The 12,184-nt window shown below is 45.9% G+C and overlaps 1 protein-coding gene across 2 annotated transcripts in view; it reads left to right on the forward strand.

Moving 5' to 3' along the window:
• Positions 1-8,389: 8,389 nt before the first annotated feature.
• The window catches only part of CCNYL1 (cyclin Y like 1), a 39,773-nt gene continuing 35,978 nt past the window's right edge, over positions 8,390-12,184 (forward strand). The window contains exon 1 of one of the 2 annotated variants that reach the window (XM_053285160.1): positions 8,390-8,414. In XM_053285160.1, the coding sequence (XP_053141135.1) occupies positions 8,405-8,414 (10 nt within the window). In that variant the 5' untranslated portion in view covers positions 8,390-8,404. Of the gene's footprint in view, positions 8,415-9,089; positions 9,633-12,184 lie in introns of those variants that run through there. The other variant, XM_053285159.1, reaches the window with a different exon arrangement.

Here is a 12,184-nt window from a genome sequence, read left to right on the forward strand (position 1 = left end):
CTAGAGTGCCAGACCTGGTTCGAAGTTTAGAAGAGGCGCTGGTGGTAAGGTGCCCTCTTGCCACTGCCCCCTACCCCCGCCGATCACCATTAGAGGTATTTTAGAGGCAGGGCTCCCCGCTTGGCTTGTAAAGGAGAATCCTTAACGGATAGCTCTCGAACCAAATCGAGCTGGTTCTGAATTGGTTCGGCCCAGATTGACCCTCGAACCAAACCAGAGGCCAGTGACTTGAACTGGCTTGCAAACTGGTGGTTTGGATTCGGTTCAAATTCAAACCAAATCACCAGAATTGGTTCCATGCACACCCCTATTCCAGAAAGCAATGAGCTTATTTAAAACCACAATAACAGAAGCTCAGCAGGAATGCATACCAAGAAGGAGGAAAAGTACCACCAAGTTCAGGATGACTCCAGCATGCCTAACAAGTAGAGTCAGGGAAGCTATAAAAGGGAAGAAGACGTCCTTCAGAAAATGGAAGTCCTGCCCAAATGAAAAGAATAGGCAAAAGAAACGCAAGGAGACAATAAGGGATGCAAAAAAAGAATCTGAGGAGCATATAGCTAGAAGTGTCAAGGGGAATAACAAAAGCATCTTTAAATATATCAGAAGCAGCAAACCTAGGAGGGAGGTGGTTGGACCCTTAGCTGATGAAGGTGTGAAAGGGATTATTAAGGAGGATAAGGTGATTGAGAGAAGTGGAATGAGTTCTTTGCAGCTGTCTTCATGGCAGAGCATACTGACCATAAACCCACTCTGGAACTGAACTTCTTAGGCCTGGAAGCTGAAGAACTGGGCCAATTTGAGGTGACAAGAAAGGATGTTCTAAACTGTCTTGAGAAACTAAAAAGTAACAAATTGCCAGGGCTTGATGAAATGGCATCCACCCAAGAGTTCTGAAGGAACTCAAATGTGAAATTGCTGCTCACCTAACAAAAATATGTAACTTGTCCCTACAATCAGGCTCTGTACCAGAGCCAATATATAACCCCAGTTTTCAAAAAGGCATCCAGGAGGGAGGGGTCCAGGAAGTTACAGGCCAGTTAACTTCTGTGCTAGGTAAATTGATGGAAAGCATACTTAAGGACAAAATTGTTAAACATAAAGAAGAACAGGTCTTGCTGAAGGAGAACCAGCATGGCTTCTGCAAGGGCAAATCTTGCCTCATTCACCTTTTGGAGTTCTTTGAGAGTGTCAACAGGCGTGTGGATAAAAGTGATACGGTTGATATAGTATACTATGTCAATGGTATACTTTGGAAATATATTTCCAAAAAGCTTTTGGCGAAGTTCCCCACCAAAGGCTCTTAAGTAAACTTAGCAGTCATGGGATAAGGAGACAAGCTCATGTGTGGATTGGTAACTGATTGAAGGACAAGACACAGAGGGTAGGAATAAAAGGATAGTTTTCACAGTGGAGGGAAGTAAGAAGTGAGGTCCCCACAGGATCTGTACCGGGACCAGTGCTCTTTAACATTCATAAATGATCTAGAAGTTGGGGTAAGCAGCAAAGTGTCCAAATTTGCAGATGACACTAAAACTATTTAGGGTAGTGAAATCCAAAAGAGATTGTGAGGAACTCCAAAAGATCCTCTCCAAACTGAGCACACGCGATCGGGCAAGGGGAGACAGTTGTCTAGGGGCCCCACTGCCTGGAGGAGCCCCCCAAGGCACCTCACGTGACTCCCCATTGGCCCCTGCCCAGCCCCAAGGCCCCTCAGCCACTTGCCCTGTTCGCCGTCTCTCCTGCTTGTTCTCCTGGCCCGCAATGGAAGCAGCAGACAAGCTGCAAAGAGCTCCTTTTCTCCCGCCTCTCAGCTGATGGGCGGGTGGGCGAGGCTTCCACGGAGGCCTCCGTGTAGGCCTCTGTGAAGCCTGAACTCGAGTAGGGCCCAAGCCAGCCAGGAAGGAGGAGGCAGCCAGAGTGGCCACCACTGTTCTCTGCAGCAGAAGACCCCTTGCTGCCCTGCCCAGCATTTGCCAGGTAGAGTGTGAACTCCTTTTTGTGGTTACCTTTCCCGCCCCCCCCCCGGATATATAGGGATCTGCTTGCCATAGGGCTTTGATATGGGGGGTGGGACTGAGAAGTCTCTGACTATTTATTTTAAAACAGCTTGGAAAATTTGCTGGCTTAAAAAAAACTATCTAAAAAGTCCTATAAGTGGCTTGTTTCATGGCAGAAAATTACAAAAACTATTGGAACAAACAGTATTATATTTATTTTATTCATTCATTCATTCATTTATAAATGCACTTATGCTCAAGTTGTTTTGCAACCCAGAAGGTCTGAGTGAGAACTGTGAAGCATGTGTGGTGCTTTTATTTTATTTTTCTTGTGTGTGAACTGCTCCCCAATAACTCGCAGGGACTTCAGGGTCAATCTGGCCAACATGTGAATGCAGCACCTCCATTCCAGAGGAGAAGTGTGTTAAAGGGCTTTAAAAGCCTCCTGTGAAAAACCTCCTGGAATCAAACTTGACTGAATTTGTTCAGAATTCTGAGAAAACAAACATAGGCTCACAATGCATGGTTGAAAGTCTCCTTTGCTAATCTGCAGCAAGGGGGCCATTTTAATAATTTGTCTTTCTAGTGTGTTCTAGGCATTAAAAGTAGCACAGATGTATAGTACTCAATGTATATCACTATATATTGTGACGTTTGCATGTGTGTATTCAGTGAAATGTATTTCCAGGCAGCATACTTATTTTGAAATATCAGACTTAAATCCTTGGAAGCCTGGGGTGTGCGGAGGCCCTGGACTTTGAGTGGGGGGGGGGGCATTTTAAAATCTCGTCTCTGGGCCCACTCCAACCTTGCTACGCCCCTGAAACTGAGTGAATGGGCAACAAAATGACAAATGGTTCAATGTAAGTGATGCATATTGGGGCAAAAAAGTGTGCTTGACATATACATTGACGGGCTCTGAGCTGTCCATAACTGACCAGTACAGAGTTCCAGGGGCATAACCAGGGTGGGGCAGGCAGGACAGTGCCCTAGGCACCAGTTGCAGAGGGGCACCAAGTGCCTGCCGTGCCCCACCCCACCCCAGTTGATTAAAAAAAATTTTTTTTAATCGCACCCCCGCCATCCTATCTGAGTCCGGGATGGGGCACATGCCCCCCAGGAGCCTCCATGAGCACTTACTTTCACATTAATTTCAGGGAGCAGTTTGCTGCCTGAAAGCGTCTATTCCTCTTTCTCTCCCTCCGAGAGAGGAAGAGAAAGAGAAAATGGACACTTTCAGGCAGCAAGCCTGCCCTGAAATGAGACTGAAGAGCTCGCTCTGGCAATTTATACCTCGAGGCCACACCCTCTTTGCATGTGATATCATCATGTGACATATCACATGTAAAGGGGGTGTGGCCTAGAGCTCTAAAGAGTCCTGATGCATTCTAATTAAGCTATTTCTATGGCTTTGTTTGAAGATCCTTTGGTGACTTTCAGGTCAGTGTAGTTCAAACTTATGCATGTTTCCCTGAGAATAAATTGTACTGACTACAATATAACTTACTCTGAAGTATGTATGGAATTTCTGACCTTGTATTTCTTGTCCTTTGTGTTATGTAGAATGAGATTCCTTAATATGCACAATATGGAAGCTAAAAACAATTTTCTGATCTATGGGAACAATGTTGGCAGAAGAATCTAGTTCTTAGGTAGTTGGGAGGTCCTAGTGCAAATTTGCCATGTGTGATTTCTTTGATTTTGAAAGAGTTTTCTTATTAAGCTGAAGAATTCAGCAAAATATGTTTTCTACTTTGAACTGTAGATTCATCTGGGTCAATTTTCACGCTGGCAATCTTATATGTCCCTATTTTTCACTTGAGTTTTTCTATGTATTAGTATTAACAAAACTTTGTATTAGTATTACTAATGTATTATGTATTAGTGTAAAATATTAGTATTACTAATGTATTATGTATTAGTGTAAAGTATTAGTATTACTAATGTATTATGTATTAGAAAACTCATCACATATGTTTTATATGTATGTATATGATAGTTTTCATGGTTATTTTAATTTGATCTTTTAATATGTTTTTATAGCTGTAAACTGCCTAGAGACTTTGGTAGTGGGTGGTATTAAAAATATGTTAAATAAATAAAAAAATGTATGGTTACTATTTGTATTTGGAGTCACTTGAACCATTAATGGCACAGTGGGGAAGCAACTAGAGAGCAGAAGGCTGTTGGTTCATCTCCCCACTGGTGTGTTTCCCAGGATATGGGAAACTCCTATATCAGGCAGCAGCGATATAGAAAGGTGCTGAAACACTGCACAGGAGATGGCAATGGTGAAACCCTCCTGTGTATTCTACCAAAGACAACCACATGGCTCTGTGGTTGCCAGGAGTCAACAACACCGACTCGACGGCACAAACTTAACCTTTATGTTACAATACGTTTGCATCCTGGTTTTTGGTTGAGGTTCCAGTTTGTTGTTTACTTCTGGCCTTTTTTGGGACTCCAAAAAGTTTCTATTAGCTTCTATTCTTGGAGATATTTTGGACTCCCGATTTGAGGGCAGCTGTGTGAAAGCAGCTCTTCAATCCAAGGTGTGTTCTTTAAGTTATTTGGTGAATGGATCATGTTGGCTCACTTTAGCTATTTGATTCTAGTTAGGAGGATAGGTGTGAGCGGGCTGGGAATGTCTTGTGTAAGGAACAGCTCCTTTTGTGAGGATCTAAGATCTCATGTGTGATCATAAAACTGCTCAGGATTACCCAGTTAAATTTCAGGCCTTACCTATGGAAATTGGAAATTACATTAAATTCTATTTAACTTGGTTCTAAGTCAGATTCATTATAAGGAAGGTGTTGTGGCACATAACCATTTGATATTCAAGCAGTAATGAAGAGTGAAAATAATTGGCTGTATAAGTAGCGTTTGTCAGGTGCACAACTGACTTGTCCTAAGTCATGAGAATGCAGACTAAGCAGTCCCCTGGCCTGAGATTTTCCAGCATGTGATGGCTACTAGTGAGGGATCATTTTAGATTTAAAGACAACACCTGTTATGTATTTTTCTGTTCTTTTCATTCTCTTCAACATTTATTCTCAACCCAAGGGAATTAGGCAAAGACCAAACAAAGCCCATAGTAGAAATGTGTTTATTATTAATAAAATTGCCATCTCTGGCAGTTTTTAAAAAACACCTGAAAACCCATCTTTCACCCAAGCTTTCCCAGCTTTTAAAAATTGTCTGTCTTTAATTTTATGGCTGTTTTTAAATTGTTGCATTGTTTTAACTTTTATATGTGTGTTAATTGTTTTTATGTTAACTGTCCAGATGAAAGTTTGGGTGGTATAGAAGTTAAACAAACAAACCCCTCTCCCCATCCCGCTCAAATCATTAACATTCCAGAATTTTTCATAAGTGTACCCCTTATGAATTAATTTATTAGTTTCTCTCTCTTCTGTGCCCTAACCTTGAGATTCCCCAGCAATAGCCCTGCCTGCTCATTTTGTGTATCTTACTCTTAAGATGGAGTGGGTTTTTTGTTTGTTTTATTGCATGTTGTAGCTGTATGTGCATGTAGGCTGACTTGTGTTTTGGAGGAGACGCCAAGGCTGTAAGGCCCCACTCTTAATGCAGGTGTGCACACACTGCCTTGATAGTGGTTAGAGTGCTGGACTAGGACCAGGGAGACCCGAGTTCAAATCCCCATTCAGCCATGAGACTTGCTGGGTGACTCTGGGCCAGTCACTTCTCCCTTAGCCTAACCTACTTCACAGGGTTGTTGTGAGGAGAAACTTATGGTAAGTATGTACACTGTTCTGGGCTCCTTGGAGGAAGAGCGGGATATAAAAAATGTGAATGTTACTGATTGCTGGCAGATAGCAGCTGGGGGGTGGGGGCAGCAGGAGGGTTGCTAATACACAATGCTGGATTTGGAATGCAATGAACATGCTGATCAGGGAGTGTGAGGACTACATCCAGTCTCCAGTACCTCTCTGAATAGCTGATAGGTGTGATTCCTGCTTTCTGAAGAAGGCTGTATCTGTACTGCTTCAGCAATTTGCATAAGTGAAAGCAAGTAAGGTGCAGTTATAATTTTCAGGCATTGCCATAATTTTTTAATTAAAAGATTAATAAGCTTGACTTTTACTTTTTGAGCTAATATTATGGTGAAGTTATCTGAAAGATGGGTGTCAGATATTTGGGGGGGGGGGTGCAATTTCAGTGCTTGCTCTAGGCGCTGTTTTCCCTAGATACGCCTCTGCAGAGTTCTTGGGGTCAAGGTGTGCATCTTGTTGAAAGTGTTGACTCAGTGTGTAGCAGCTGTGAAAAAGGCAAATTCCATGCTAGGGATCATTAGGAAGAGGACTGAACATTAAAATGCTAATATTATAATACCATTATACAAATCTATAATGCCACATTTAGAGTACTGTGTGCAGTTCTGGTCACCGTATCTTAAGAAGGACATTGTAGAACTGGAAAAGGTACAGAAGAGGGCATAAAGGGCCTGGAGCACCTTCCTTATGAGACAAGGCTACAGCATCTGGGGCTTTTTAGTCTGAAAAAGAGGCTACTACAGGGGGTGGGGTGATGTATAAAATTATTCATGGACTAGAGAGAGTGATCAGAGATTTTTTTCCCCTCCCTCTTTCACAACACTAGAACCATGGGTCATCCCATGAAACTGAAGGCTGGGAAATTTAGGACCAATGAAAGAAAGTATTTTTTCACACAGCACATAATTAATCTATGGAATTCTCTGCTACAAGATGTGATGATGGCCACCAGCTTGAGCAGCTTTAAAAGAGGCTTAGACACATGGAGGACAGGTCATCAATGGCTACTATTCTGGTGACTGTGGGCCACCTCCAGCCTCAGGCACAATGCCTCTTAATACTAGTTGCAGGGGAGCAACGGTGGGTAAGAGGGCATGCCCTCACCTCTTGCCTGTGGGCTTCTCAGAAGCATCTGGTGGGCCACTGTGTGAAACAGGATGCTGGACTAGATGGGCCTTGGGCCTGATCCAGTAAGATAGATAGGCCTTTGGCCTGAGACATCAGGGTTGTTCTTATGTCATGATTATGCTGTTTGTTAAGGGTTTCTATCTTAAGAAATAATGGTGTATTTGATTTATGATGCAAGTTTATACTACTAGTTATTGAAGATGCGAGTCTATGTACAGAGAAATTATTTCTTTTGCTGTGCTACTGCTTGACAGAATGGATTGCTCTGGCTTATTGGCTGTATAGATTTGGGGTTACATATAAAAACAACCCGCAGAGGGATTGAGGTTTACCAGAAGGTGCACTGTTTCGGTAGTAATGTATCCTTTTTGGTAGGAATGTAGGTAGAAATGTAGTAATGTATCCTTTTTGAATTTTGCTATCATTTTGCTGATTTGGTTACTGTGTATAGGTATTTCCCCCCCTCTCTAAGAGTTTATCTATATATATCTATATATAATTCTCTAAGGCGTACTTATGGCTAATGCCATGTTTTGCAGCTCTCGCGAGAGTTTGCAAGCAGAAGCACCGTGGTGATTGGGCAGTGGGGATTCCATCTGCAGACAGGGAGGAGGAGCCTGTGATGGTTAAGGTTAGTTGGAATGCAACTGTTACTGGTTGGAAGATGTTCTTGATTGTAGAGGAAAGGACTCTCTCTCTATATATAAAAGGATAGTGGGCAGGGGTCTGCAGTCATGAGGGAGGAAAGAGCCCCTTCAGGAGAAGGAGGCTGCTGTTGTGTGAATTAGATGAGGGAACAAGATCTGTTAACTCAGGGAGGGAGGAAGAGAGAGAGAGAGAGAGAAAGACAGGTGGAGAACAAGCGGAGGAGGGAGAGAGAGAAAGAGAAAAAGGAGGAAGGGAGAGGGACAGGCCCTAGCTTGTCAGCAGCCTGAGGGGAATGAGTGGCCTATTGGTAGCAAGGAAGGGCCCAGTCAACCACTGCTGCTGTTTGGGGCTACTGAGGCCATTGGCAGAGGGAGGGAGGCAGGCAAGGGACGGCCCAGGCCTGTCAGTGGCCTGAGGGGAACGAGCGGCCATGGCAGTGGCGGCACCGAGGAAGGGTCAACTGCTGCTGCTCCTGTGCAGAGGAGCAGGAGTGGAGCTCACTCAGGTGAGGGTGGGGAGGTCTCTAGGGATAGGGGGCTGCAGCTCTGCCAGTAGGCGCCAGCAATGCTGCAGCGTTGCTCAAGAGGAGTGAGGGGGGTGGAAGCAACAGGATGGAGGGGGAGGAGTGCGGCTTAGGTGAGGGTGGAGAGATCTCAGGTGAGGGTGGCTGTGGCAGGGGGTGAGGAGAGCAATCAAGTACTAGCGCACAGATGCTCTGCGTGGGTTAAGCTAGTATGTTTTAGTTCATGAAAAGAACACTTTCTGAATGCAGAGGTGATGATCCCAATCAAGCATCATCAGCATTGAAATGTTACCATAAAGCAGCCCCCATCAATGAATACGGGTGAGTGGCACGCACGCAGCACACTTTTTTAAGGGCTTGCACGCACTACTGTGACTGTTGGCTAGCCCTTCTTTTCACTTTCCCTGATATTTTCCCATGGTAACCGATTGGGTGATCTACAGGGAAGTTGCACAAGGAAATGTAGAGGAATGAGCAGTCTAGCGGGGACAACAGCTGCACTTTCCAGAGCTGCGCCTTCCTGTCACCGGGGGACACAAAGCCAGCCAGCCAAGTTCAAATAAACTTCCCACGGAGTCGGAGGAGAGGGGCTAAAAGGGGGCGGGGGGGGGGATATTTAGGTAACAAGCAGGGTAGACTCACTCGGACGGGAGAGGAGAATCAATCATAGAGCTAAGAGAAGGCTAGAGTCCCTCACCAGCACGGTCCTTACACTGGGTTTCCACTCTAACTTCCAGTACAAAGTGTATAGGGGTTTTTTCACAATTTCTCAGGCAAGGGGGGAAAGCGCCGCCACCTGCGGCTACAAAGAATTACGGCCGTGTGTCTCCGAAGAAGCCGTTTTTCTATCAGTAGAGAGAAGATGTGGGCGGAGCGGAGGTTGTTAACTTTTAATCAACCCTCCGCTGATCACGTGGCTCCGGGTGGCACCACCAGCGGCTCCCTCCCCTCTACCCAGAGGGGCGGCACTCTGGATCACGTGCAAGCGCACGGCGGCGCGGCCGCCGATTGGCTAGTGGGTGGGAGGAAGGAACGTGGGAACGCCGCTGCCTCAGCCCGGTGGGAAGGTGCCGTCCGCTCTGGGCTTCCGGCCGGGCTTTCTTCTTTCGCTCTGACTGGTGCGAGCGGAGCTGCGCGAAGAGGAGGAAGGAGAAGAGGAGACGCTGCCTTCGCCGCTGCAGTCTCCTGACAATGAGGCGGCGCTGCTGTTGCCGTAGCCGCGGCAGCCTGCTATAGCCCAGCCGGGCTCGGCCCAGCCCAGGGGGCGGCGGGCTTTCTTGCTCTGGGCCCCCATCATGGGGAACACCGTCACCTGCTGCGTCTCTCCCGGCGCCAGCCCCAAGCTCGGCCGGGTCCGCGGGTCGGCGTCGGCGGCGACAGCAGCAGGAGGAGGTGGAGCGGGAGCAGGGCAGGCAGCCGCGGGGCTCGAGCGGAAGGGGGCCGCCTATCGGGAAGCCACCGAGGCGGAATCGGGGGACTCGGATGCCGGCGGGGGCGGCCCCCACCTGCAGCATATCAGCGACCGCGAGTTCCCGGATGGTGAGTCGCGGAGGGTCGGTGGGGTGAGGAGGGGAGGGGAGGGGACACACCCTCCAGAAGCTGCCACGAGGAGGAGGAGGAGGGGGGGGGCTGGGGAAGGGGGCGTGGATGGTGGCGCCTCTCCGCTCGCTCCGTTAAACGCTCGTGGTCCGAGCTTATGTGTAACGGGGAAAGCGGACCGCATCTCGACATTCAGTGGGGCCGTTTTCCTAAGTAAACGTGGGTCCGTTTGGAGCCTGTATTGTCTCCACTGCCGTATGGTAAGCTGCGTTTTTCATGTGGGTGCGTGCGTGCTTGCACGGCGGTGGTAAGTTTCCTGAAGGGAGACCCCTTGCAAGGGGGAATAAGGGGTACCTGTTTCGCTCAGAAGTACTTGCACTCGTGCAGCAGATGTGCAGGGGGGATGTGTGTGAAAGAGTGTGCAAAATCATCACTCCTGTATCTACTTCTAGGAAAGACACTAAATGCTTGGTGGCAAATAAGTGCTTGAGAAGGATGGGTTCCTAACGGTATTGTGAGTGAATCATATTCTCCCCGCCCACCTGCCCCTAGATTCTTGAGTTTCTGAGCTCTTGTGTATGTCTTCTATTGGGTGTGTTAGCATTGACACTTATTCCTAGCTTACTGTTGGAACTTTTGCTCAGTGTCCCTTTACTTCTAGGGTTTGCAGTTTATCAGTAATGGAAGATCCAGTCTGCTGTACATAACTGTATTAAGATGGAATACAGGGGGTAACAAAAATGGTTTAAAGTGGCAGCTTCACATTATAAACAGCAGCACCTTTTCTTCCACCGGCCTTCATTTCCCTGTGGAAGAGTTGTGGTGGACTAACTGGCATTGAATTGCTCTTATCAGATGCAACAGTGATTTTTTGCAGTTTACACAGTTGGTTAAAATGTCTTTTCAAACTCTGTTTGCCATGCTTCCTTGGGAAGCACCAGGGAACATGGAAAGGCTGTTGCTTTTCTCATCAGTGTGGGTGTCAAGCTACCAAACAGTAGTTATGCCCAACAGAAGAGGCTGAGCAAAAACAACTTCAGCATTGAAGTACTTCTGTACTAATGGGAATGCAAGTTGTTGCTTGAAAAAATATATATGAACGCACTATTTTCTTTTGCTGATGTGGTATTCATAATTTGCCCAAGTTCTTGGATGGGAAGGATTGATAATAAAGGTGCTTGCAAAACAATGGAATATATGTTGGTGTAACATACAGAGTTTACAGCTTGTTGGAATTGACCCTGAATCCCTAGTAAAAGGTAAAATTGTGCTGTTGACTCCTGTCGACCACAGAGCCATGTGGCTTTCTTTGGTAGAATACAGGAGGGGTTTGCCATTGCCACCTCCAGCGCAGTATGAGATGATGCCTTTCAGCATCTCCCTATATTGCTGCTGCCCAATATAGGTGTCTGGGAAACATACTAGTGCAGATTCAAACTAGCAACCTCTTGCTCCCTAGGCAAGTTACTTCCCCACTGCGCCATCCCTAGTACCCATTGTTAAAATGTCACTTCCTGATGTGGCATATAGTTATGTATTATCAGTTTACTCTTTGACTTGCTCAGTATCACAGTGTCCCTCGTGTCCTTCTTTCCTTTAAAAAACAAAACAAAAAAACCCTAGGATTTGTATGCTGCTTCTGATGTGTTGAAATGGCCCCAATGTGAGTAAAGGTACTACTTACCTTGAGAGAGATTGTCTCATTTAACATGTACTGCACAGTGTTGCTGGTCTTCCAAACCTCCAGTTCATGAACATTCATCCTTCCCATCCTCAAAAGCTATTTTCTGAAGAGATGGAATCCAGCCCCATGGTTAATAATCTCTTATCTCATAGTCTGGTAAAAAGTGCACTGATCTTGGATATTTACACAATTTCTCGCTTATTGGGCCAGATTTGTAGTGTTGGAACCTGAGAGCAGCAGTACTCACTTAATTATGAACATAAGATTAAATGGTGCTGTGATCTGGACACCTTGTGGGATGCACATTGGACTATTTCTTTACATGATGTTGGGAATTGGTCTTTCCCACACTCTGACATTATTTGCATATACCTTGTCACACTAAAAGCATCTTAGGGCTACATTGGTTATATGTACAACCTGTGTGAAACAAGGGATTTGAATCTTAGCCAGAGGATGTGGTCACCTCTTGATCACTGTTCCCTCTAAGGCATGCACACGTGTGCATGCTCACAAGTGTTTTGGATGTCCGCTCAGTTAATTTTAGATCCCTCACAGGAAGGTCCCACCTCTGAATGCACATGCACACAGACTGTCTTGATATGGCCACCCAAAACAAAATTCATTCTGCAAACAGATGAAAAAAATTAGAGGCACCACTGCTCTTGATCAAGGTTTCAGCCTTCTCCCTTTCCTCACCTGCTTTTTACTGAAGGTTCTGCTCCTCTCTTTTGTACAACTTCTTACTCAAGTACCCTCGTACCGAGCATATGTAGTGCAGCTACAGTTGCCTCCCCTGTGACTAGCAGGAGCAGAATGAATGTCTTTTGCATAGCTTAATCTTCAACTTGCATAACACATACAGATC

The sequence above is a fragment of the Hemicordylus capensis genome, chromosome 1, assembly GCF_027244095.1.
Source record: "Hemicordylus capensis ecotype Gifberg chromosome 1, rHemCap1.1.pri, whole genome shotgun sequence".
Classification (NCBI taxonomy): Eukaryota; Metazoa; Chordata; class Lepidosauria; order Squamata; family Cordylidae; genus Hemicordylus; species Hemicordylus capensis.